We start from the raw sequence: 27,967 nt of genomic DNA on the forward strand, positions 1-27,967 counted from the left end.
ATTACTAGAGGTGGTGAGAAATTTTTTTGTGTATTTGTTGATTGATTGTATATCCTTCTCTGAGAAGTGTCTGTTCAGATCCTTGGCCCATTTGTTGTTTGGGTTATTTGTTTTCTTATTGTTTAATTTTTTGAGTTCTTTGTATACTCTGGATATTAGGGCTCTATCTGAAGTGTGAGGGGTAAAAATTTGTTCCCAGGATGTAGGCTCCTGTTTACCTCTCTTATTGTTTCTCTTGCTGAGAAAAAACTTTTCAGTTTGAGTAAGTCCCATTTGTTGATTCTTGATTTTAACTCTTGTGCTATAGGTGTCCTATTAAGGAATTTGGAGCCTGACCCCACGAGATGGAGATTAGAGCCAACTTTTTCTTCTATTAGACACAGAGTTTCTGGTTTGATTCCTAGCTCCTTGATCCATTTTGAGTTAACTTTTGTGCATGGTGAGAGAAAGGGATTCAATTTCATCTTGTTGCATATGGATTTCCAGTTCTCCCAGCACCATTTGTTGAAGATGGTATCCTTTCTCCATTGCATGCTTTTAGCCCCTTTGTCTAATATAAGATAGTTGTAATTTTGTGGATTGGTCTCTGTGTCCTATATTTTGTACCATTGGTCTACCTGCCTGTTTTGGTACCAGTACCAAACATGCTGTTTTTGTTACTATTGCTCTGTAGTATAGTTTAAAGTCTGGTATCACTGTACCACATGTTTCACTCTTCCTGCTTAGAATTGCTTTTGCTATTCTGTGTCTTTTATTTTTCCAGATGAATTCCATGATTGCTTTTTCTATTTCTGCGAGGAATGCCATTGGGATTTTGATTGGCATTGCGCTAAACCTACAGAGTACTTTTGGTAATATCGCCATTTTAATGATATAATATGGACATTTTAACAGTACGAATTTTTCCAATCCACGGACATGAGGTCTTTCTATTATTTTGTGTCTTCTTCAGTTTCTTCCATTAGTATTTTGTAATTTTCATTGTAGAGGCCATTTACTCCATGAGTTAACCTTGCTTTCAGGTATTTTATTTTATTTTATTTTTTACAGCTATTATGAGTAAGATTGCTTTTGTGATTTTCATTCTTAGCAAGTTTGTGATTGATGTATAAAAGTGAAACTGATTTTGGTATGTTAATTTTTGTATCCTAGAACTTTACCAGATTTGTTTATCAGTTCTAATAGACTTTTGGTGGGATCTTTAGGTTTGTCTATACATGTGGAAATAGAGATATTTGACTTCCTCCTTTTCCATTTGTGTTCCTTTTTTTTTTTTTTTTCTTTTTCTGGCTTAATTGCTCTGGCTGACTTCCATTCTGTGTTCATTAAGAGTGGTAAAAGTTTGTCTTATTCCATATCTTAGAGGAAACACTTTCAGCTCTTCTGTGTTCAGTATGATGTTGCTCTGGGTTTGTCATATAGAGCCTTTGTTATGTTGAGGTATATTCCTTCTACAACCGATTTGTTCAGATGTTTTATTTTATTTTTTTTAAATCATGAAAGGATGTTGAATTTTATTGAATGCTTCTACTGCATATCTTGCAAAGATCATAAGGTTTTTGTTCTTTATTCTGTGGATGTGATGTATTACATTTATTGTTTTGCTAATGTTGAACCATCTTTGCATCCTTAAGATAAATCCCATTTGATTGTGATGGATAATCTTTTTCTGTGCTGTTGGATTCAGTCTGAGTAGTATTTTGTTGATAATTTTTACATCTGTGTTCATAAGAGATATTGATCTCTATTTTTCTTTTATTATTGTCCTTGTCTGATTTTGGTATCAGGGTAATGCTGACTTCATAGAATAAGTTTGGAAAAGTTCCCTCCCTTTAAATTTTTTGAAATAGTTTCTTCTAAGGTTTCTAATTTGTCATGTATAATTGTTTGTATTAGCCTCTAATGATAATTTGTATTTCTGTGATCTCAGTTCTATTATCTCCTCAATCATCTCTGATTTTATTTATTTGGGTCTTCTCCCTTTTTTTTTTTCATTTGTCAGTGTACCTGAAGATTTGTTAATTTTGTTTATCTTTCCAAAAACCAACTGTCCATTTTATCATTCTTTTGTGTGGTTGTTTTAGTCTCTGTTTTGTTTATTTCAGCTCTGATCTTTGGTATTTCTCTTTATCTACTAATTTGGGGCTTGGCTTGTTCCTTTGAAATTCTTTGAGACAGATTTTTTTTAGGTTGTTTAAATGAATCTTTCTTTTTTTTTTTTAAATGCTATCACTTATGGCTAAAACTTCCCTTTTAGTGTTACTTTTGCTATATCTCGTAAGTTTTGGTATATTGTGTTTCCATTTTTATTTGTTTCAAGAAATTTTGCAGTGTCCCTTTTGATTTCTTCAATGACTCACTGTTTGTGCCAAAGCATATTATTTAGTTTTCACATATTTGTACAATTTCTAAAGTTCTTTTTGTTGTTGATTTTAGTTTTTTCTCCATTGTTGTCAGACAAGATACAGGAAATTATTTAATTTTTTTTGAATTTGTTGAGACTTGTTTTGCACTCTAATATCTGTCCTATCCCAAAGCATGTCCATGTGCTGAAGTGAAGAATGTGTATTCTGCAGCTTTTGGAAATGTTCTATAATGTCGGTCATTTCCATTTGGTCCATCTCTGATCTTTGTTGATTGTTTGAATGATCTGTCCATTGATGAAAGTGAGGTATTGAAGTCCCCAACTATTATAGTGTTATCATAGCCTCTCTCTTTGAATCTAATAATGTTTGGTTTACAAAATTAGGTACTCTGGTATTAGGTGCATAAACATTGACAATTTATACCTCTTGTTGAGTTGATCCCTTAATCATAATGTAGTGACTCTTTTTGTCACTATGACAGTTTTTTTCTTTTTATTTAGAATCTGTTCTAGCTAATATAAGTATAGCTACTTATGCTTGCTTTTATTTTCTGTTTGTGTGGAAACTCTTTTTCCATTTCTTCATTTTTAGTCACTGTGTCCTTACTGGTGAAATAAGTTTCTTGTAGCAGCATGTTGTTGGTTTATTCTTTTTAATCCATTCATCCAATCTATGTCCTTTAATTAGGGAATATAATTCACTTACATTCAAGGTTGTTATTGGTATGTAAAGGTTTGTGTCATTTCATTAATTTTCTTCTTCTTTTTTAATATCCTTTATCCTATTCTTCCTTCTCTTATTTATCTCTATAGTTTAGTGGTTTTCTGTATTGATAAGATTCACTCCTTTTCTCTTTCTCTTTTTTAATGTAATTTTTTAATTTATATGTGAAAGCAGAATGCATTACAATTCTTATTACACATATAGAGCACACATTTTTCATATCTCTGGTTGTACATAAAGTATATTCATACCGATTTGTGTCTTCATACATGTACTTTGGATAATGATGCCCATCACATTCCACCATCACTGCTAACCCCATGCCCCCTCTCTTCCCCTCCCACCTCTCTGCCCTATCTAGAGGTCCTCTATTCCTCCAAGGCTCCCCACCCACCTCACTATGAATCAGCCTGCTTATATCAGAAAAAACATTCGGCATTTGTTTTTTTGGGGATTGGTTAACTTCACTTAGCATTATCTTCTATAACTCCATCCATTTACCTGCAAATGTCATGATTTTATTCTCTCTTATTGCTGAGTAATATTCCATTGTGTATATATGCCACATTTTTTTTCTATTCATTCATCTACTGAAGGGCATCTAGGTTGGTTCCACAGTTTAGCTATTGTGAATTGTGCTGCTATAAATATTGATGTGGCTATTTGCCTGTAGTATGCTGTTTTTTAAAGTCCTTTGGGTATAGACTGAGGAGATGGACAGCTGAGTCAAATGATGGCTCCGTTCCCAGTTTTCCAAGAAATCTCCATACTGCTTTCCATATTGGCTGCACCAATTTGCAGTCCTACCAGCAGTGTATGAGTATATCCTTTTCCCCACATCCTCACCAACACTTATTGTTGTTTGTCTTCATAATAACTGCCATTCTGACTGGAGTGAGATGAAATTTTAGAGTGGTTTTGATTTGCATTTCTCTAATTGCTAGTGATAATGAATACATTTTTCATGTATTTGTTGATTGATTGTGTATCATCTTCTGAGAAGTAACTCTTCAGGTCCTTATCTTATATTAGACAAAGATGCCAAGAACATGCATTGGAGAAAAGATAGCCTCTTCAACAAATGGTGCTGGGAAAACTGGAAATCCATATGCAGCAAAATGAAATTAAACCCTTATCTCTCACCATGCACAAAACTCAACTCAAAATAGATCAAGGACTTAGGAATACAACCAGAAACCCTGTGTCTAATATAAGAAAAAGTAGGCCCTAATCTACATAATGTGGGATTAGGCCCCAAATTCCTTAATAAGACTCCTGTGGCACAAGAATTAAAATCAAGATTCAATAAATGAGTTGGGCTCAAACTAAAAAGCTTCTTCTCAGCAAAAGAAACAATCTGTGAGGTGAATAGAGAGCCTACATCTTGGGAGCAAATTTTTACCCCTCACACATCAGATAGAGCACTAATCACTAGGGTATATAAAGAACTAAAAAAACAAAACAAAACAAAACCAAAAACCAAAACAGAAACAAAAAAACCCAACCACATGACCCAATCAATAAATGGGCCAAGGACCTGAACAGACACTTCTCTTTTGTGTAATTGCTCTTCTGTGGATTTTATACTTTCATATATTTTCATGAGTCTTTCACTTCTATATGTAGATTCCATTCATCCAATCTATGTCCTTTAATTATGGAATATAAATCACATATATTATATATAATATATATAATAATTAAGTATAATTTGTAAGTTTATTGTGGTGGTGAGGAATTCTCAACTTTTGTTTCTCTTAGAAAGTCTTTAATTCTTTTTCATTTCTTCATAGCTTTGTTGAATATAATATTATTATTTTTTCTCTTTCAGAACTTTAAATTTGACATCATATTCCCTTCTAGTCTGTAAGATTTCTTCTGAAAAATCTAGCAATAGTCTAATAAGGATACCTTTAAATGTGACATGATTATGAATGATGAGTTTATCTTGTTCTTTTTAGAATTCTGTCTTGAACTTTGACAGTTTATAAGATGCCACGGCAAAGACATTTTTTGGTCAAATCTGTTTGTGGTCCTTTGGGATTTCTGGACCTGGATGTCTATGTATTTCACAAGATTAGGGAAGTTTTGTGCTATTTCATTGACTAGGTTTTCTATACCCTTTCCTTTCTCTCTATTTTCTGAAATCCCCAGGTGTCTCATAAGTCCCCTTATGTCCCATAAGTCTAAGAGCCTCTTTTTATTTTTTATTTATTTATTTTTCTTTCTTCCTCTCTCTTAATGTTCTTTCTATCAAAATATCTTCTTGTATCCTATTGGACTTTTTCTTTTTAAACTTGGTACTTAAAGGAAACACTTTATGCCTTTTTTCTGGCCTATCTGAATTGCCAGAGTCACTACTCTTGCACTTTGGGACCCTTGGTAGGTAAAATAAGGGTTACTAGAACATAAACACTGCAAAACTGCAACAATTGATTTGGTAACTGAGATGAGTAGAGAGTAACTAACTGGTGAGTAGCATATAGAGTATGGATACTCTGGAAAAAGGGGATGATTCACATCCTGGATAGGAAAGAGAAAGAAGGTTAGAGATTTTATATTGTTGCTCAGAATAGCACACAATTTTAAACTTATAAGTTGTTTATTTTGGAACTTGTCATTTAATATTTTTGTATCAATGTTGACCATAGGTAACTGAAACCACAAAAAGCCAAACAATGGATAAGGGGTAATGACTGTACTCATGTTTTGTAACTAGCAGTGAAGTTTGTACTTATCCAGTTACTTTGTTAATATAGTGTGGTAACTGAAATTTGAATGTTGTTGTTATGAAATTGGTGTTATTTAACTAACTCGTGGTAATGAAAATCCATGCACAGAGGAATTGTGTAAAGCAGGGACTCCCTGTCCCCAATATTTATTTATTTATTTATTTATCCATCTATCTATCTATTTATTTATGTATTTATTTTCTCTCTCTTTCCTTTTATCTATAACATCTTAAGTTAGCTGTTAGCAAGTAGTTTAGAAATCATAATGAAAATATGGGTTAACATTTTACTGTGTATATGTGTCCTATAGCATTATGTTGTAAGCCTCAAGCTCAAAAAAATTTATGTAAATAATGTTCTATATATTTTAGCTCATTGTATGGGAGCAACATTTCTGGTTTGTAGGCATATTTGAATGCTTAAATCAAAGATGACTTATGATTTTATGTAGCATTTTAAAAGCAACACAAAACTGAAGCTTGTTTTATTTATTTTTTATTTTTTCTTTTCCAGTTTTATGTATGGGGAATTGACCGACAAGAAGACCATTGAGAAAGTCAGGCAGACTTTTGACAACTACGAGTCAAACTGCTTTGAAGTTCTTTTGTACAAAAAAAACAGTAGGTATTTCTTATATTAGTAAGATAAGCCAACTCTTTATATTTTGGTAAATAGTAGTTAAGCTACAATGTAGACAGAATGTGAACTTTGATCACTTCTTGTTTGGTGGAGGGGGTGCAATTTACTGGTGAAATTTGATAACAAAATTTCTAAAATGATTCTACCAATGGAAAACAGCCTTTTAAAGAATGGAAGAAAATAGGATGCATTTTATTTTTAAAATTTTTGTTATAAATTGTCATATTTGTACATATTTATGGAGTACAAAGTGATGTCATGATTTATAATTCCAATGTAGAATATTTAAATCTATCTAATTAGCATATCAATCATCTCAAATACTCAATTTTTTTGTGGCGAGAATATTTGGAGCTTACCCTCTTGGTGATTTTGAAGTGCACAGTACACTTTTATTAACTGTATTCACCGTGTTGTGTAATAGATCTCACACACAGATGCTTCTCTTGTTAACTGAGGCTTAGTACCTGTTGGCCATCCTTTCCTCAGTCCCTCAACCCCCAGCCTCTCACTTCATTCCATACAGGAAGTAAATCATCCCTTTGTTCAGGGTATCCATACTCTATTCATTACTCACCAGCTAGCTATTCACAGTTCTCCTCTGATTTTTTGGGAGTTTGATTTTTTAAATTAAATTCCACTTAAAAATGAGAATGTGTGGTACTGTCTTTCTGTGCCTGGTTTATTTCACTTAGCATAATATTTTCCTGGTATATCCCATGTTGTTGCAAATAGCAAACTTTCTTTTAAAGGCAGACGAATATTCCATTTTGTATGTATACCCCAGTTTCTTTATCAGTTCCTCTGTTGATGGACATTTAGGTTGGTTCTGTAAGGGGCTATTATGAATTGTGTTTCCATGCACATGAGAAGGCAGAATTCTCTTTGATACAGTGATTTCAAATCCTTTTGGTTAATACTCAGAAATGGGACTGCTACATCATATGTTAGTTCTATTTTTATTTTTATTTTTTTAGAAACCTCCACATAGTTTTCCATAGTGGCTGTGTTAATTTACATTCATAACAACAGTGTATAAGTGTTCCCCTTTCTCCTTATCCTTGCTAAAACTTACCTTTTGTCTTTTTGATAGTAATAATTCTGATAGGTGGGATGGCTATCTATTGTGGTCTTAATTTGCATTTTCCTAATGATTAGTAATGTTGAGTATATTTTTTCCACAGACCTATTTGCCATTTGTGTATCTTATTTTGAGAAAGTTCTACTTGGGTCCTTTCTTCATTTTTTAATGGAAGTTATTTTTTTTCTTCCTATAGAATTGTTGAAGTTTCTTATGTTTTGAATATTAACCCTTATCAAATGTTCTGGCTTATAAACATTTTTTCCCACTATAGGTTGTCTCTAAAATTTGGCTTTTTTGTATATGTGTCAGCTAGGGAAATATTTCATATAAACATCCTATAGTTATAATTAATATAAATGATGAGATTTGTGTGTGGTTAACTGTCCAGTATGTGATCACAGATCTCATGCCATAGACTCTCTGTATTAGAGTTTGGAGGGAAAAAAAAAAAAAACAACCAAAGGAAAAAGCAATGAGTGTGCTCAACCATCAAGTCCCCTTTATAATGTGATTTTTTTCATATGGTCACTTACATTTTTCTCTTTTTGCTGCTTTCTTAAATTGTCCTTCTTTCTTGAAATGAATAGTCACTTCATCTTTAGAATCAAGGCCAAAGAGATATATCTGTTTGAAGTCCCAGCCAAATGTCATCTGGCTTATCATTTAGACTGCAATCCATTCTGAATGATCTGCTCTTTTTCTCTGTAAGAGCAAAGGCAGTTTCTCTGTGCCTTCTGGGTCTTTTTCACAAGTTCCAAATACACATTGTTAATTCATGGGAGAACCATACGCCAAAACCACTTGCATTTTTCATGAAATGGTTTGTTAGCCTTTGAATGACTTAGATATGTAGCCCAAGTGTAGCAAAGAACACTTAAGGACACTCCATAGGACTAAGGTTATGCACTGTGACATTTAAACAGAACAAACAAATCTTTGCTTGATTTTCTAACATCAAAACCAAGTCTGTAGTTTCTGAGTTTATCAAAAATACCTTAGTAAAATTTCTGTTTTGTTTATTGACTTTAAATCACATTAGTGATAGCTTAATATTCATAGTTCCAAAAGTCTCCTTTCAGGGCAGTTTAGATATTTTTCCTGATGTTAATGAATTGAAATTATTATCTGACCTAGTTCAGGCCTGTCTGGCTCTTTTCAGATGGCTGAGTGAAAAGAAAAAAACATTTTATATATATATATATATATATATATATATATATATATATATATATATATATATATATATATATTTATATAACCATTAGGAGGTAGAACCCACAACACCATGGATTCAAACTCTTGTCTTTTTTCTAAAAATACCATCTGCATTGAATTTTACTTTTGATTTTTGCTTTAATATGAAGGATAGGCATCATCTATGTGTTATTATGGAGTTCTACTATTTAAAAGCAGCTTAAAAAAAAGACCTTGTAAAATGTCAGCTGAAAGCTTTTGACCATGACTGCAAAAAGTATATTCTTGTGACTTCTAAAAATGTTAAATAGGGAAATTCTCATGTCTCGAAACTGTTTTGGGAATGCCGGAATGCCAAGTCCTCCCAACACTTCCATTATGTAATTAGGTTAAACATCATTTTGCAAGTGGGGGAAATAGAGGTATCTGATTTAGTATGTCTCAGGATTGACATTTCAGTTTGTGGTCTTTGTTCTGTAGGTCCAGTGCTCTGATTAGCTGTTGCTACTATGGGGAAAGAAATAGTAGCTCTGGGGTAATGATTTCAAATAGCCCCTCTGTGTACACAAAGGCAGAACTATGAGCCTCAGGATTAGGCCAAGTAACCACTACCAAAGCCCTGCCCTGGGTGTTCAGTGGCCCTCCACCCAGGAACCTCAAATCTAGAATATAAACCATATTTCACCAGCCGCTTGGCAGACATTCAGCCTACTTGGGGAAGACTGGCTAGCAAAGTTGAAAAAAAGAAAACTATCTTGATATCTGAAAACAGCTTTTAAGACAGCCCTGTCCGCTAGAATTTGAAAAGTTGCTGTTTTCATAGGAAGGCATGAAATGTTACACCATCTCTTTCTGTCCAGATTTCTAACAGACCTAGGAAAACGACTTATTTTTATGCCCTTTTCTCTTTTTTTATGACCCTCTGCCTCAAGCTCATTGTGTTGGAACAGCCATAGGCCATGTACACACCGATGTCTGAGTCTGGTTATTTGTAAAACTGTTCACATCACTCACAGTTCCTGGACACGCTGGGTAAAATAAGAAACTGAAGACAAAGAACAAGCCTCTGTGGGAGATGATGTGATTGTTTTCAAGGTCCCTGTCTCATCCTGCAATTATTTTGGAAAGGGCCATGTCCTTCCATAGCCCTGCTGGGGTTACAAAAGACATGGTTGCCAGAACTGAATATTCCCATGGAAATCTACTCTCTCTAATTCTCTGACTTCTTTTGGTAGTTGAGTTACTTCATCTTGTCTAAATAGCAAGTTGTCCTCTACAGTGGCATTGGGTGACTTTTTTGGACATGAATATGAAGGTGCTTCCTAATTGGTTTTCACTTGGAGTTGCTAAGGCTATCTACTCTCACCTGCAGACTGTTAGCACCTGCGTAGTTCCTAAACTGTTCAAAAACCTTTGTGTCTTTAAGAGAGAATATTTGGAGGGGCCTTATTGCACTATTGGTGAAAATATGATGAAAAATGTGTCTTTGGTTCTGATAGAGCATTCCTTCAGTGTTTTATCACTTAATGGATAATTATTCTTTGAAGGCATTTCTTATGCATAGGTTTATTATCTGCTATATGCCAGGTCCTGGTTTCTTCAAATCCTAGGCTTTGATGCTCTGAAAACCTCTCCCTGGGTCTACTGTAGCCATTCTTTGAAGAAAAGGGTGACAGTGTATGGCCTCATGCATTGAGTGAGGTGGGTAAGAAGCAGAGGCTGGTGAACACCCCTGAGACTCTCAAAGGTTAGGAACATGTCTTTTATTCCTTTAAGATTGCCTGAAAGGCTTCAGGTAGAGCCCAGTACATCAGGCATGAAGTGTTGTTGATGACCTCTCTCTAATATGGGGATGCGATCAAAATAGTGAAGGTGTACTATAACTTTATCTGACTGATGAGAGAGTCGTAGGATAGAAGCAGCATTTCAGATGTTCCTCCGGGAGGAATACTTATCAGAGCATCAGGTATTGCTGTTGCCGTTAATTGGAAACACTTGTCAAAATGACAAGAGGAGAGAAGCCTGTAGGAGCGATCACACTTGGTGAGACTATCAAAAAGAGAACAAGCAGTAGTTTAGGGACCTAGACCCAAAGGTGACACTGGCCTTACCTAGGTAGTGAGACTGCCTTCACGTGCTTGCTTTGTGAAGTGAGACTCTATGCTGTACTTTAGAATTTTGATATCTTGGGTTGAAAAATGTTTATTTAATTTGAAGTACTGGTAGTTGACATAAAAATAAAGGTTTTGGGATTCTTTGTGGCATTGAACATACTGTTGTTTTGGTGCTAATTCCTGGCAGAGCAATTGGAAGCTGAAGGAAGAGGGAAGGCAGAAGAGCATTGGTATGGCTGGGTCACATTATTGTCCCTTCTGTCTCTCTCTGTTACAGGGACCCCTGTTTGGTTTTACATGCAAATTGCACCAATAAGAAATGAACATGAGAAGGTAGTCCTGTTCCTGTGCACGTTCAAGGATATTACGTTGTTCAAGCAGCCGATAGAGGATGATTCAACAAAAGGTAATAGTCAAAGAATTATTGCACTTAAGAAGTAGTCTATTCCTTAAATAGCTTCTTCATCTTATTTTAACAAACTTCATTGGAAAACAAAATTTTAGTATGTGTGGCCCTCCTTTGCTGCACATTCACACTATTAATTGCCCAGAATCAGTTTTGTTCAGTCACATTGTCTGTATGAAATAGCATTGCTATCCAAAGTTGAAATAGATAGTTAGTTAACTAACATAATAGGGGGGATTAAAATAAGACATTTGACTCTGGAGGCTGAGACAGGAGGATCGGGAGTTCAAAGCCAACCTCAGCAATGGCAAGGCTCTGAGCAACTCAGTGAGACCCTGTCTCTACATAAAATATAAAATAGGGCTGAGGATGGGGCTCAGTGGCTGAGTGCCCCTAAGTTCAATCCCCAGTACAAAAACCAAACCAAAACAACAGCAACAACAAAAACCCCTGATAGGACATAAGGAAGAAATTAAATAAGGCATCATTAATTTAGAATCAGCATAATTGGACTTTCAGCACCTTGTACCATGATGAGCTTTAGAACTGAAAGAGTACAGAGTTCGGGATGATTTGGCTGAAGTCCGACTAGAGCTGTGTTGATAAGTTGATTGAATTTTGTCCAGTCAATTAGAGTTTTATTAGCTGACTTTTCCAGTTTACTTTGCTTTTATTTATTCAGTTGTTGCATTTTCTCTTGAGTAGATGTTGCTAGGTTATGTAAAGTATAATTTTGTCATCAAGAGCGGTTGGCCAAATGCAAACCTCCCTATTGGAGTCTATTGACTATGACATCCAGAGAGACAGCTATAGAAACCTACAGTGTGTGTGCTTTTACCTCTTTTCTATGTAATTTATTCTCTCCAATTATGTTTAAATTAGAAACTGGTGTCATGTAAATGAAGAATTTCAAATACCCTTAGAAGTAGTTTTTATGTTATTTTTAATAATCTCTTAGGAGACTAAAAATGAAATGTCTTCCTTTTTGCATTTGGCAAACATTGCCCTTTTTTTTTTTTTAAAGGAGAACTGGCACAGAAGCTTTAAGCTTTCCAACTATAATTCTAAAACAAAAATCATATCAGTTTATTCCTTGCCTATGAGTTCACATATTAATATTATATCTGCTCATTTTCTGGTTAGCATCAATTGTTAAAGAAAAAAATTTACAATGTGCCAGTTTCAAAGTATGACAAAGAATAGTTCTTCATTCATCAATGAACTATCCGTCAATGACCACATGCTGAGTCATAAAACACTCTGACAAATTTAAACAAATAAAAATCTTAAAAGATATGTTCTCAGAACACATGGAATTAAATTAAAAATCAACAACAGAAAGATCTGAAAAATCCCCAAAATATTTTGAAATTAAGTAAAATATTTCTAAATAATCCAAAGGTTAAAAAAGTCTTAAATTGGATTTACATGGAAATACAATGTATCAAAGTTGTGGGATGCACTAAAAACAGTGCTTTTGAGCTGGAGTTATAGCTTAGCGCTAGAGTGCTTGCCTAGCACAAGTGAGGCACTGGGTTCAATTCTGAGCACCACATTTAAATAAGTAAATAAAATAAAGGTTTACCAACAACTAAAAAATTAAAAAATTAACATGCTTTTATCTTAGGAAAGTAGACAAAGAGGAGCATTTTAATCCAAAAAAGCCAAGAAATTATAAACCTTAGAGCAAAAATCAATGAAATAGAAAACAGGACAACTTTAGAGAAAAATCACCAAAATCCAAAGTTGCTATTTGTAAAGATCATGGAAGGTAATAAATCTCTAGCTAGGCTAACCAAGAAAAAAGGGAGAAGAAACAAATTATCACTATCATAGATTAAAGAAGGTCCATCACTATTCATCACTGGGACATGACAACATAGTGTAGGATTATTATGAACCATCCTGTGGTAGTTTAGATGAAATGACCAATTCCTTGAAGAATAGACTACAAAATCTCACTGAAGGAAAAAATAAGACAACCTTAATTGCTCTGTATTTGTTAAAACTTCAATGAATTTTGAATAATCTTCCAAAACCAAAGAAATATTTCCTAGATAGTTTCATCAGTAAAACCCAGTAGACATTTAGGGAAGAAATAATACCAGTCTTCAAATCTCTCCCAGAAGTGGAAGCAGAAAAAACTTTCTTAACTCATTCTGTGAGGCCAGTACCATTCTGATACCCAAGTCAGAAAAAAGTCATTACAAGAAATGTTTTTCATGAATGTAGTAAAAAAATTCCTCAACAAAAATTGGATCTAGTGTTTTTCATGAATATATATCTAAGATTCCTCAAGAAAAACTGAATAGAACAAAATATAAAAAATTACACTTGACAACCAAATGGGATTTATCCCTCCTATGCAAGATTGGCTCTGCCTTCCAAAACCCATCCATTCATGATAAAAACCATCAGAAAAGTAGGAATACAGTGGAACTTTCTCAATATGTTCACCTGTGAAGGCACGTCTGTGAAAACCCTGTAACAGTGAATACAGTAAAGTGACATATTTTAAAATAGAAGACAAAATGATTGATAATTTGATTTGTGGCCCAACGTCTTCATTTTTGTGTGTGTGGGGTGGCTAGTGGGGATTGAACTCAGGGGCACTCAACCACTGAGCCACATTCCCAACCCCATTTTATATTTTATTTAGAGACAGGGTCTCTCTGAGTTGCTGAGTGCCTCTCTTTTGCTGAGCCCAACATATTCTTCAAATGTATTTTTGTAGCCTCCACACATGAATGACAACCAACCGGAGTAAAAAGCTTTAATGCCCCCTCCCTGCCCCCGCCACGTGCATGTGTGTGTGTATATTTGTATTTATGTATACATATATATACACATCAATATGTTTGTGTTTGTATTGATGAATACCGTTTTCTGTTATCATTTAAGTGCTTTCATGATACAGTTGGAGCTGATCAAGAAAAGTATAGATGTGCAGAATTTTCTCATTGCTTCAACCTGTTGAACCTTCATGGTGGGGAGTCAGCAACTACACACACACACACACACACACACACACACACACATATACAAATGAAATTTGAAAGTTGTTGGCAGCATTTTACAGTGAGTTTGGGGAAAGGAGGGAAGGGGTGCTCATCTGGAAAGGTTGACATTTACTTCTGAAATGAATGTCCCTTCTTTGGTCTGCCACCACCTCCATCTCTCTGCATCTCCACGTCAGAATCACAGAGTACTTTGTAATGTACAGTCTCTGAATGAAGTATGATTTTATAAAAGAAATATGAATAAGCCCAACCACTTTAGAGCATTTGATTTTCAAACTAGGAGTTTATTAGTCGTGTACATTAAAATTTATAGAAGGAAAAATCAGATCCCATTGTGTCAAGCATTAGTATGAAAAATAAAAATTCCAGTGCCAGAATTTTTAAAGGAAGAGCTTATTGTAAAAAAAATTTTGAGATTCCTCCACGTTGTCCAGATGTGTAACAGATTACTGGAGGAGTATTGCATAATGTAACTATGAATGGTGTATATGAGCTACTTTCTATTATTCATGTGAGCTGTATATTTATTATGAAAAATTCAAAAGAAATGAAATATTTATGCCATTGAGTTATCATTCTACTGTATCTTTCATCTGAAGCCAGCATGATAGGAAATTGTGTTTTGAAATCTTGACCTGATAATATTTTTCAACTTTTCAAGTCAAAAAAAGGAGACCATGGAACTCTTGGCAAGTAGCAGGTGAGATTTCAAGATAGCACCATGATGTCAAAGGATCTGGGTCTAGAGCACTAAACTTGGAGGCAGTAAACTTGCTTTTGACTCAGCCTTGGACACTAGAGTTACTTTTCATGACCTTTATAGGAATATTGAATTTCATTTATTGTACATTTAGCTTTTTTTTCCTCAAATCAAAACTGAGGACAATACCTTTGATTATACCATAACGGACAGTAGCAAAACCTACGGAAAGGGAAGAGATCAGCTTTGAGGAGTAGTTAATATATGGAAGGAATTTTATATTTGTTATTGCTCATCCCTGTAATTTTGAAAATTAGTATTACTATCTCTATTTTACTCTTAAAAGAGACTGGCATTCAGCCTGTGGCTTATTTCAAATCCCTTGTTTTCTCTATTACACCATGTTTTCTTGTCCCTTTCCTTTGAAAACTTAGTTTTGGGGTATAGCTGCCTTAATCCCCTGCTCCCTTTTCTTCCTATAAAAACTAAGCACAGGCTGGGGTTGTGGCTCAGTAGTAGATCACTTGCCTAGCATGTGTGAGGCTTTGGGTTTGGTTCTTAGCACTGCATATAAATAAATAAAATACAGGTCCATTGACAACTAAAAAAATTAAAAAGACAAAAAAACTAAGCACAGGTTGGGAATACGCTCCATCTTATAGAGTGGTACTGTTTGAATCAAAGAAATTAACTAATGATAATTCAAAGGGGCAAATTATTCTTGTTATCTTTTGTTCCTGATATTACAGTCTTGGAAATTTTCAGATAATCAGTCAATGGTATCTGATACATTATTTATAATAATACCCAGGGGGAAAAATCACAGCCAAGAAATCCATTCTGTTGATTATCCTTATGTGTTCTAAAATAGATGGCCCAAATCTTTGCCCATTTATACTGTACAGTATTTTCAAACAGACTCCAAAACTGCCAAGATAATTACAGTGTGAACTACCCTGTGCCAAATAGTTATGGCATCTTCTTGCCAATAATTGAGACAAAAAATTCCTGTAGAATAAAAATAACAGCAAAAGTAGCAGCCTTCTTATGAAAGCCAATGGTTTTCTTTAGAGAGGAGACAACAGATGAAATATGAGTAATTATACCATGTAGTCCCTGTGGCCAGGAGCATAATTGTTTACCTAAGCTTTTTTCTTATAGATTAGAATCTTGTGTTGCAGTCTAGTAGATTGATTTAACTGCCTCTGTGACTTCCTTTTATTTTTAAGATTAGGCAGTCCATGACAAAGAGGTTAATTGCAACCCAATAGAGCTAAACTAATGTTTTATTAAGAAGGAGTTGGCATCCTGAGCTTTTAGGAGAACAAATGTTCTTATAATGCCATGAACAACTTACAGAGCAAGTATTAGGCTCTTCATATTCTGCTGTCTGTTCATATTACCCCATATCGACCACATCTAAGTAACATCAGCAAACTGTGCTGAATAATCAGTCACACCAGTTAGGTTTATATAAAGGTGAGACCAGGAAATGTATCACTGGGAAACATTAGAACTGCTGATACATCTTTTTTTCTCTGACCTAGACAGTGTGGCTGCTCAACTTTTTCAAAGTTTGACTGTACAATGGGGGTTGGTGAGAGATCAAATGAACTCACTTAACTGCTAGCATAGCAATTCCAGATGTGCTCAAGAGCACAAAGGGATAAGCATAAGGAAGTTCAGTGTGGCATTATTAATAATAGTGAAAATCTAGAAGCAACTCAAGTGTGCATGCATGGAGCATATGCATGATCAGGAAGGAGCAAATCCTCAGTTCTCTGAGATCAAGGTGCAGGCAAGAACCAGCTGCCATTGTGGCTTGATGTGGAGGTGGAGGGAAGAGAAGGGACTTTGAAGGCTATTGTGTTTCTTATGGCTTCTGTTCTATTTTATTTATTTATTTATGAAGTATTTGGGTATATGATGGAGTGAGAAGAGGTAGACAAAAGGATTACTGAGTATCTTCCAGTGCGTCCATTGCTTTAAATGTGAAATGAGCAACTCTTGGCTTTGCATTGGTTCTCCATCTTTAGTGCATTTTGATAGCAAACTCCTCAATGATCTCTCGATTTGACAATTGCCTTTGGCTTTGATTTCTCCAGGAAGAAAGAATCCTTTCTAGATCTTTCCTCCTTAATCTACCAGTATGTCTGAGTCAGTTCTTCCTTTGCCATTGCCTTTTTTCCCCCTGCTAGTTGGTCCTTGATTTTTCTGACGGTAGAAGCCAGTTGTTAGTACTTCCAACATCCCCCCGCCTGACCCACAGCCTCAACTTCTACCTTCCCCTCTCGATACCTTTCCCAGTCCAAATCCTTAGGTTATAAATTATGCTAACACCTACTAAAAGTTGAGCATATTTCTTTCTTTATATTTTGATTTAAGTACATAAAATGCAGATACTGTGTTAATTCCTATTTAGATTTTTTATTCATTTCTTCATTCATTCATTCAGCAAAACATATTGAATGACCACTATGTGCCAGTCACCCTTCTTGATAACCAGGTACAGAAAGAACATGAAAACTCATATTACTTAATAAATTCCCTTTTCTTCTATGTTCAGGATAATCTAAAGTGAGACCAACCTTTAATCAGAGTTAACTAACTGAAAACACTTTTAGAATGATGAATTAATATTGCATCTTTCTTTTACTTTCTTTCTATTATAGTTCAGTGGGAGTCCTATTTTTATATATGGAGGGAAAAAATACATGTGTTTTATTTTCACTGCTTCAAATTTTTTTCTTTAGGAAAATAAAATAAGGTAAAAAGATGGAATATTCCTTGATTATATTACTTATGATCATTACCTATTACATATTTTAATCAAGTTATATACACACAGATGTATGTGAGCAAGCTTTTGAGGGTGTTTCCTTATTTAGAAATAGACAATCAGAAGATAATGATAAGATTCCACTGATGTGTTTCTCCTCTTCTTACATGTACTTCTCTGTATGATAATATGAAATAAGAGAACACATACCATTTAATGATTCCATATTATTCTTTGTGTCATTGAATTTAGTCCTTTAGTGTATTCTTTTATTTTCAAAATGTTTTCTAGATTAGCTTTGTTGTATATAGGAATAAAAATGATTTTCTCTTTTAATCCTACTCAGATGTACAAAGGGGTACAATATTACCTATCTTAGAATTGTGATCTTCAGATTGTCTTGGAAGGTTTTAGAAATAGTCTATATAATTATAATAGTCAACTGATATAAGACAGGGAAATTATCCTCATATAATTTTTTAATATGCTGATGGCGAATGTAGTTACTGCCATCTGAGGATACTCTTGCCACTTTTAGCCAATATAGCAAAACCAAACCAAAACTCAATGACAATACAACAAAAATGTTGTTTGTTTTTAATCTGATTTTTAATGTTATAAAAATTTAACTAATTATTTATTTACTTCTTTATGCCCTGTTTTATGGTAGCTCTGTATCAAGTACTGAAGTATGGAGAGATGAATAGTAGTTTAGCAAAAGTAACAATGTCAATCAGCACCTGCATTGGTGTGGTTAGTGGCACGTATGGTGTGTAAAGTATGGTGTGAGTATGAGACCAGAGGTGATACTGGAATTGAGAATCAGATTCTGGGACCCTGTTGTGCTGGTGATGAGGATTGAACACCCCAGAAATGCCAAGGCAAGTGCAGAAAAGAAGTTTTTTTTTAAAGGATAGAACAGACACAGACTTCACCTGAGGAAGAAGTGAATCCAGAGCTGGTATCTGAGGGAGTGGGGGTGTCCTCTCCCTTTTAAACATTTTGGGTTCCCCTTCTTCTTATGCCCCCTCCTCCCCTTATCTTGCCTACATGACCAGTGACCAAAATCCTGGAGAGGAGCTGCCCAGAAAGTCAGGAAGGGATTCACCCAAGGGACACTCATGGACAACTCCTTGTTGTGAGGAATGGTTCCCTGGAGGCAGGTGACCTTGGCAACAGGTTGGAGGAAGGGGAAGTGCTCTGGAGGGATTGGCATTTTATTTCCAACTCTCGACGCAATCATTCATTACCTACACTGACTGTCTGTTTGCCCCAGCCTCAAATGTACAGAGGAAGGTACCTCTCACTTAGGGATGGATTGAAGAAGCTTCCAGAAAGAAGTGATCCTTTAATTGATCTGAAGGTCCCAGTAAGGGTTAACCAAATAGATGGGGAAGGGAGAAGACATTTAGGGTTATAACATGTTATAACATGTAAAAACATGGAAACACAGGACATGATAGGGTAGACAGAGAATTTCTAGTAGATTTTACTTTGGATTAATTGTCACATAATGTGCTATTGTTTTAGGAAGGCTGGAATACAGTGTGAGAAGACATTAGGAGATAAACATGGTGCAAATCTTTGTGGTTAGAAACTAAATAATCTGTATGCCAAAGATATACAGTGTTATCCTAGGAGCTTCAGGCTGCTGCTCAAGGGTTGAAATAGGAGAATTGGATGGTCAGGTTTGTGCTTTAGGAAGAACTTTGTGAGTCAGCAGTATGGATGTGGACCTTGCCACCTAACTCAGATAAAAGATGATGTATTGTGTGACATAATAAAGATGGAGGGAATAGACTTGAGAGATATTTATTGACAAATTATAATCTATAAGACTTAGAAGTGATTGGGTGTATGTGTGTGTGCGCGCGCGTGTGTGTGTGTGTGTGTGTATGTATGTGTAGGAAATAGTGAACAGAGGATGGTGAATTTCAAGTTTCTGATATATGCAATTTGAAATATCATGAGGCAATAGATGAAGATCAGGAATGCACGAATGATGCAGAGTTGGGGCTGGGGGACAAGATGGTGATGAGGTGAATTTTGGACATGTTGAATGTCAGACATCTGTAGAGCATCTTAATAAGAGGCAGCCAATGCCAAATAAACACCTAGGTCTAACAAAGAGAAGAATCTGCGTTGGTGAGAGAGATTACATGTTTTTATATGGATATAGAGTTTTTAGAGAGCCGGTGGCATCTGGTACCTCTTTGTGTCTCCTTCACATTGTACAGGGTGAGCCTTAGGGCTGTATATAATTCCAAAACTTAACTTTTTTTGGGATTCTAGTCACTCAGATGAGGTCCATCAGTGAAGAAGAAAGCAGGCCTGTCCATCACTGGTGATAGTTTACTTCTTTCCCAACCTAATTATTAAATACATAGAAGGAGCTGAATTTGGTGGGAGAAATTCAAAGTAGAAATGAAATCAGAATTAGCATAAAGGATAGTAGTAAAGTATAATGTAACTTTAGGTTAGTGTATGTCCAGAATTTCTTCCTTAACCTTTTGTCACATCTGAATTTCATAATGCCTTTAAAATCTTTCCTTTAGACCCGTAGGAGTCCTTCATTTTTAAGTTGTTTGGCAAATGTCTCAACAATAGGTAGTACCATAGAAGTCATCAAATAGTTTTAATGAGATATTTAGTAGATGAGAGCTACTAGATACCCGAGGAAGGATAGTTGAGGCAGGTTCAGGATATGGTTGGTTTTATTCTGTTTGTTTGCATCTCATTGACATTCCTTGGAATTAATGATTTTAATAATGGCAATTTGAGGCCCCAGATGAAATTTCTTTCCCATTAAATTCACATTTCTTTCTCCCAGAAGCTACTGCTCTTTCAGAAAGCATTATTAGAATTCTACGTATTTCAAACATAATTTTTAGATATCACTGCCGTTCTTAAGAGAGAAATAACATTTTGCTGTTACAAGGACAATGGAAATATGCAATATGAAGCATAATAAGTGAGATTTGTTAATATTGGTCTTTTTCTGCTTACATGTGTTTATGTGCACACAAATATATGTAGGACCATTTTTATTAGGGTACTATTAGCTGCTTTAAAATAACAATAATATTGTATTAGTGTTAATAAAAGAAAAAAAAAGGTTGATTTGACACAAAAGAAGTGTTTTTCTTCTTCGTATCAGTCCAAGTCAAGTGATCCTGGCTGGCATATGGCATTCTCCCATGCAGTGATTCAGTGACTTTGCCATCTCCGAGGGCCTTATCATTTGCATGCAGCTGGCATAAGGAGGAGAAAGTGTGCAGAAGCCACACTTGCTTCTTAAGTTGTGACATGGATGTGACACATGTCATTTCTGATTACATTCCATTGGTGAGAACTTGGAATGTATGCCTAGTTCCCAGATGCAAGGAGTACTGGGAAATGCTGAGAACTGGAAATAGGCACCGATTTTCCAGCAACAAATCCACACAATGATAGTGGGAGCACAGAATTTGGTGAACTGCTCTCTGCCTTGGATATGTGATAGACATGAGCAAAACACAAAAGTAACACATAAAATTTGCTCATTACTTTGTAGGCACACTTCAAGTATAAGTTGGTTGGTGTCCAGGTCAATAAAAAGCATTATATTGATATTTTTCATTTGTTCTGGTGTTATATGGTTGTGAGACCCTTTGAATGTTACCAAGAGTATTGGATTCCTTATTCATTCTGTATGAAAAACTGACACCTTTTTTTTCTTATTTTTTAAGGTTGGACAAAATTTGCCCGATTGACAAGGGCTTTGACAAATAGCCGAAGTGTTTTGCAGCAGCTTACGCCAATGAATAAAACAGAGGTGGTCCACAAGCATTCAAGATTAGCTGAAGTAAGTGTGAAACTGACGGGGCTTCCCAAGGTGGTAGTGTTGGTACATTGTCTTGTCTTCCCCCACATGACTCAGTAGAACTATTTCTGGCTATTAAATTATAAATACTTACCTGGTAATTAGTTTTTCTTTTGTACAAGTGTAGAAATTCCAAGTATTTCTTTTTATTCTCTTCAACTTTTGAAATGGGATTGTAGTTTTGTACATTCAGTGATTGATGCCTGTGGAGTGTGCAGTTTCTTTTGAGCAAATGGGATAAGAGATTCCTTTATCCCACCAGTAACCTCAAAGGATGATTGAGGGTTTGCTCTGGATGTGGCTCTCTGAAAAGGATGTGAAGATAAATAAGATGTGGGCCCAGTCATCAAAGAGGTAAAGGGCTAGCAGAGTAGACTGATAACATAATGTAAAAAAGCCCATGACAAACAGCAGGAGTGCATGTGGTAGCATTAACCCAGATTTGGGACGCTAGGGGAGGCTACCTGAGTGAGGTGACACCTGGGCTGAGTAAACATTGAAGGCAAAATGTATGTACTAGGCAGGTAGAGGAGGGAGGTCAGCATGAGCTGAGTCTGATGACTTCAGTGGTCCAGTTCATGTAGGGAAGGGAGGGTTATTTAGGGTGGCATACAGTAACATGATGGCTGTGGGTGTCTCATGCCAGGAAAATGACAAGATCTCATTGGTGAGTCAGAAAAATTTCTCAACTGGAGATTGCTCCCAACTGTCTACTTTTGTAATCCCATGCTTTTATTAGACTTATTTAAAAACATTCTAACAAATAGTAATTTAAGAACTTTCATAGCTTTTACCAGCTTGCCTAAGGAATCCAAGGTACGAAAGTGTTTAAGATCCCTTTCTTGACTTACGGGTTCTGTGGAGAATGAGAAGGCAGGGAAAGCAGTTTCAGTAGTAAAGTCCTAGTAGTAAATTAACTAGGATGACCATGACCCTAATCAAGGTAGTAGTAGCAGAAGTGGGCAGATTGCAGACAAATAAAACATCCTTTTTCTTTTGGTCTGGGGGATTGAACCCAGCGCCCCATGCTTGCTAGGCACACACTCGTCTACTGAGCTACATTCTCAGCCCAACACATCTGTAGATAGAGTAGAACTGAGTGTGAAACAAGGGGATGAGTCAAGGACTTCTGGGTAGACAGAGCTGTTGGTTAATAAAATGAGAAATGCAAAAAGAAGGAAGAGGAGGTTTAGAAGCAATAACGAGGATAGTTTTGGACATGTTAAGTGTGAAGTTCCTGTTGGGAATCTACGTGGAGATGCCTAAAGGGCAGTGGGGTATATGGGTCTGGCGCTCTGGAGGGATATTTGGGTTTGAGTTGTAGACTTTGCTGTCATCCTCATAGACATGTATTTAAAGCCATAGGATGAGACAGTGTCACCCTGAGAGATTGTGTGAAGACCAGACAGAAAAGGGATGAGGGTAGGACTCCCAGGCAGCTAACAGCTTTCCTGTCTGATGTCTTCTGTAATCATCACTTATTTTACTGGTATGAAAGAGCTGAGATGCTAATTGCTGTATCAAAGCTATGCTGAGCATGTAGCAGGCACTCAGGTAACCTACCATAGAGTAGAAAGATAAAGTCAAATTCATATGTTTATCAATTTCCTCTGCCAGAGAAAGTAGCTGAAGCTCTCCAGGGCAACTCTCCCATCTAGTTGTTAATAGGAAATCTGGTTTGTAGAGGGTTAGGAAGTAAAATATGTTCCCAGAATTTACAGAGCTGTGCAGTTTTTGTTAGCCCATAGCTAACTAAAAGACTCATTATAGTCTTCTGCTCTAAATAACACTGTTAGCTTGGGGTAACTTTAATACTTTGAGGTACAGACATGTTTTTTAAAACTAAAGTAAGACATAACATAATGAAATGTTTATTAATATCTGTAATATTTAAAAAGATGATATTCAGTTAGCACACAATTTAAAGCAATTATATGCGACTTCTTTTTAAATATCTCCTGTTTGTAAGTACTGTTTGGTTTTGAAGCTACCTCCTCTTTTGCCTTGAGTTGTTCACTTTTTTCTAGAAATTGGGCTGAGGAGCAGGAGTGTGTTTGACTCTTCAATGTCATGGTCATGATTCCTTCTGAATCATAACTATATTTCATTCAAAGATTTTTTTCTCTGTTATACAGCAGGACAAGAACAGGAGATAGGGGATTATTTTAAAAAACCTACCTTGAGTGGAAAGTTTCTTTCCCTTGACAGCTTATCATCTTTATTTTTTACTTTTGAGACAAAACTTTCATTCCTATTTCTTCCCATCTGATTTTTATTTGTTTTGCCTTTTGATATTAGTACTTTCAATTGGTCATCCCTAATTCATAAATCAGTTCTGTTACAAAATTGCTTTCTGTCAGGTTTTAGGCTTGGGTTTAGAGAACACACCAGAATAACAAGGTTTTCAGTGGCGATTTAATCTGTGGTTTGCCGTATGTGGTCTTAGAGTTCCAAACACAGATCCTGAAAAAACACCAACGAAGCACAAGAATGTTGCTTTTTCCAATTAGACTCAAAGACTCATATCGTCCAAGTGTCTGGTTTTGCTCTGGAATTTCAGGCTTCTTTCCTTTTCCCAAGACAAGTAAATCTGATTTCAATTCCACCTGATCTCTGAAGGTAGGAGTTTCAAGAGATTCCAGACTCTATGTAAGCAGTTAATTAATTTCCCACCTGCACGACATCCTGCTGATTGCCTTCCCTTGGTTCACAAGTGTGCTGCCGGGGGTGAATGGCACCTCTCCCGTGCCTTGATAGAGCCTGACTCCTGAAAGTCCACACTCCCAGGGCCTCGGAGAGGAAGAATGTATCCGCGTTGGTATAGACATACCTCAGCAAATGTGATTTCACCCTCCCCCCAGCTACCTTAAAGTACCTTAAAGTAGTGGTTTGCACATGAGGATGATCAAAACCTTTGTTTTATTGTTGTTGTCCTTCTCCTCCTCCTGTATCTCTTTAACCCCTTACTCCTCCTCTTTGTCCTCCCCATCCTTCTCTCCCTTTAGCATTTAGGCAACAGTTTACATTTGCTATAGTCGTTGTCTAAAGGACTGGGTCAGGGATGTCTAAAGAAACACAGAAGATTTTACCTTGAGCTGTACCTTGTCATCACCTAGAATGGTTTTGAAAATATAGATTCTCTGAGAACCTACACAAGACCAAATTGAGTCATTCTATGGAGTGGGGTCTAGTTGTGAACCCCTGTTGCACTTTCTGAAACATCCTCACCTGATTCTCATGTGTAGCCAGACTTAGACACACTGAACCGGAGATGATCCCCTTCTGTCTCCACAGGAGAAGGTTTATGTATCTCCAGGTGCTTATTCATCAACATAATAGGCACAATATCTAGTAGGGCCCATAACACTTTTAGGAATTCACAAAATATTTTAATTTCTATTAGCAACAGAACTAAAGATGAACATTTAGATAAAAGTTGAATATATGATTTTTAGTATATTCACTGTGAACCACTGTAGTTATAAAATATAACTTTAATTTATTTTTAATGGGAAAATGGGATTCAGGAAAGCAAGAAGGCCCAGTGTCCAGGGAGGTGGTAGTGTCTTCTGGTGCTGAGTTTGTTCTTATTTTCCAACTCTGATTTCTGTGTGCTCAGACTATAGTCTGTGGAGATGCAGCTGGTAAAATACTAATATTGACTGTGAAGGAAATTTTCATGTTTCACACAGTGAAATTGGAGCTGATAGATCAGTGGTTGAAAGGTGAAAGAGAAGGCTGTGATTATGTACGATTCTTTAGGTATAATAGTCCAACTCAACATGAGGCTTACATTCCTGGGAGGATGATTTGCTGTGAGTAATTTAAGATCTTATGGGGAAAATATGCCTGGGGTACTGAAAATGTACGTAAAAACACGAACCATCCTTAAAAACAGTCCTTCTAATCTTCCAACCCCAAATAACAATTATTATGCACAACTGAAGAGAATACCAGTGGTGTTTTTCACATTGAAAATAGTTAGAATGGATGTTATATGGTTTTCAGTTATGTAAGTTCTATGTATGAGAGAAACTAGGGCACTCTCCCGAGTTTCAAAAGATGCTTCTGCATTTGTTTTGCTTTGTGGAATAGAAACCATAGAGCTACATTCTAATGAGTATTTTTGTTTATATCTATTCCTACATTTAAATTTTAATGCATTTATGATTTTATTATTTGAAAATTTGGACTCAATACCTCTTGGTTTCCATTAGTTCTAGAGACACTGAATAATTGGCTGAATAAGATGAAGAAAGTCTGTTGGAAACATTATTTCACAGATTTTCTCAAACCAAACTCTTTAACACATACACTGTCCTTTGCTTCATTGATGGCAGGAAGCAAAGGTTTTTGATCTGCCTTTAACTCCTTATTGCAATTTCCATGTTCCAGGTTCAAGAAGCCAACACTAAGTCCTATATTTGTTAGCTTTGGCTAAGGGTGCCCAAACCTGTCATCTTGCTCTTTCATCTGCTTTTGCTCTTTGTTTCTTCCTTTAATCAGAGTAAATCCAGATTCATATAAATGAAAGGTAGGGAGGAGCAAACCTGGGTATTTAAGAATTATTATTATTATTATTTTGCTAAAGGGAACTTGCATCTGACTATAGAGACAATATTTTAAAAGTGCTGGTTTAAGGGAAAAAAAGGAAAAACAAAACAAAATAGGGTGTAACACAACACATTATACTGCTGCTAATCATCAGAGCCCTTGCTGAGTGTCACTCAGCAGCAAGATCACCAACAGTGCCCTGGGGTTCTGAGGCTATCAGAACTGAACATGTATTTCCTTAGGTGCTAAATATGTGTGAAGAATGGATAATAGTGAGTCACACAAATAGCTGTTGGGCAGTCAGTGAGAGCCCTACAATTCCAGGCTGGCTCGCAGAGTGGGTGTGCAGGCAATAATCCCAGGAATATAATCCAGTAATGTTGGGGATTCGTCTTGGCTACTGGAGAGTAGGACAGATGGAACAGCAGACAGATCCACTTTTGTGGAGAGGTTGGACTTGGAATGATTTCCATTGAACAAACTTTAGGACAACACAGAAGAGGAAGATGAAACTATGGAGCATGACTGTCCTTAAAACCCAGAGTGGTGACCAATAGGTGGTGATTTGATTGTTTGTATGTTTGAATTCAGTACAAATTGTGCAGAGACATCCAGTTAATTCACATATGCGTTTTCTCCCTTTTAGGTCCTTCAGCTGGGATCAGATATTCTTCCTCAGTACAAACAAGAAGCGCCAAAGACGCCACCACACATTATTTTACACTATTGTGCTTTTAAAACTACTTGGGACTGGGTGATTTTAATTCTTACCTTCTACACCGCCATTATGGTTCCTTACAACGTTTCTTTCAAAACGAAGCAGAACAACATAGCCTGGCTGGTACTGGACAGTGTGGTGGACGTTATTTTTCTGGTTGATATTGTATTAAATTTCCACACAACTTTTGTGGGGCCCGGTGGCGAGGTCATTTCTGACCCTAAACTCATAAGGATGAACTATCTGAAAACTTGGTTTGTGATCGATCTGCTGTCTTGTTTACCTTATGACATCATCAATGCCTTTGAAAACGTGGATGAGGTAAGTGTTTTGGTTTTATTTATTTAGTGGATCATATGTTTCAGAAAAAAAAATCAGGATAAAAGAATTCCACTGACAATACAAACATCTTTTAAGCCCTCACTTTCAATCTTCATCCTAAAGGTTACCTGGCTCTAAGTTACAATTGGTTTTCATCCACTGTGGCTATGTCTGGAGCTTGGGGTTGGAGGAGGTGGGGAGAGAAGCAGAATGGTAGCATTTGGAATCAAATATAGTTTATAAATCAGACAGTGTGTTAAAAGATGATGTATATAGCCAGGTGTGGAAGTGCACCCCTATAATCCCAGCAGCTCAGGAGGCTGAGGCAGGAGGATTGCGAGTTCAAAGCCAGCCTCAGCAACAGTGAGGTGCTCAGCAATGAGACCCTGTTTCTAAATAAAATACAAAATAGGGCTGGGGATGTGGCTCAGTGGTTGAATGTCCCTGAGTTCAGTCCCTGGTACAAAAAAAAAAAAAAAAAAAAAAGATGATATATATGGTTTGGGGATGTAGCTTAGTGGTTGAGTGCCCCTAGGTTTAATTCCATGGTACAAAAACAACCCCCAAACCGATGTATGTATATTTAAAAAAAAAACCTGCAGCATTTTAAAATCTGTTCATGCATAGGTCTTACTGACTTATCCTCTCCAGATACATATGGTATCAGTGCTGGATTTAACATAAAGATGAGAAAATTTTCATGCGAGAGTAATTCTTGAATGTTTGCCATTTTGGTTTCTGCTTTTGTTTGAAGT

The 27,967-nt window shown here is 36.1% G+C and overlaps 1 protein-coding gene across 1 annotated transcript in view; it reads left to right on the top strand.

Moving 5' to 3' along the window:
- Positions 1-27,967, top strand: part of Kcnh5 (potassium voltage-gated channel subfamily H member 5) — a 280,612-nt gene that overhangs the window by 37,134 nt on the left and 215,511 nt on the right. The window contains exons 3-6 of the mRNA XM_026385185.2: positions 6,335-6,441; positions 11,130-11,258; positions 21,486-21,601; positions 26,820-27,212. Of these exons, the coding sequence (XP_026240970.1) occupies positions 6,335-6,441; positions 11,130-11,258; positions 21,486-21,601; positions 26,820-27,212 (745 nt within the window). The remainder of the gene's footprint in view (positions 1-6,334; positions 6,442-11,129; positions 11,259-21,485; positions 21,602-26,819; positions 27,213-27,967) is intronic.

Source organism: Urocitellus parryii, chromosome 6, assembly GCF_045843805.1.
Source record: "Urocitellus parryii isolate mUroPar1 chromosome 6, mUroPar1.hap1, whole genome shotgun sequence".
Taxonomy (NCBI): Eukaryota; Metazoa; Chordata; class Mammalia; order Rodentia; family Sciuridae; genus Urocitellus; species Urocitellus parryii.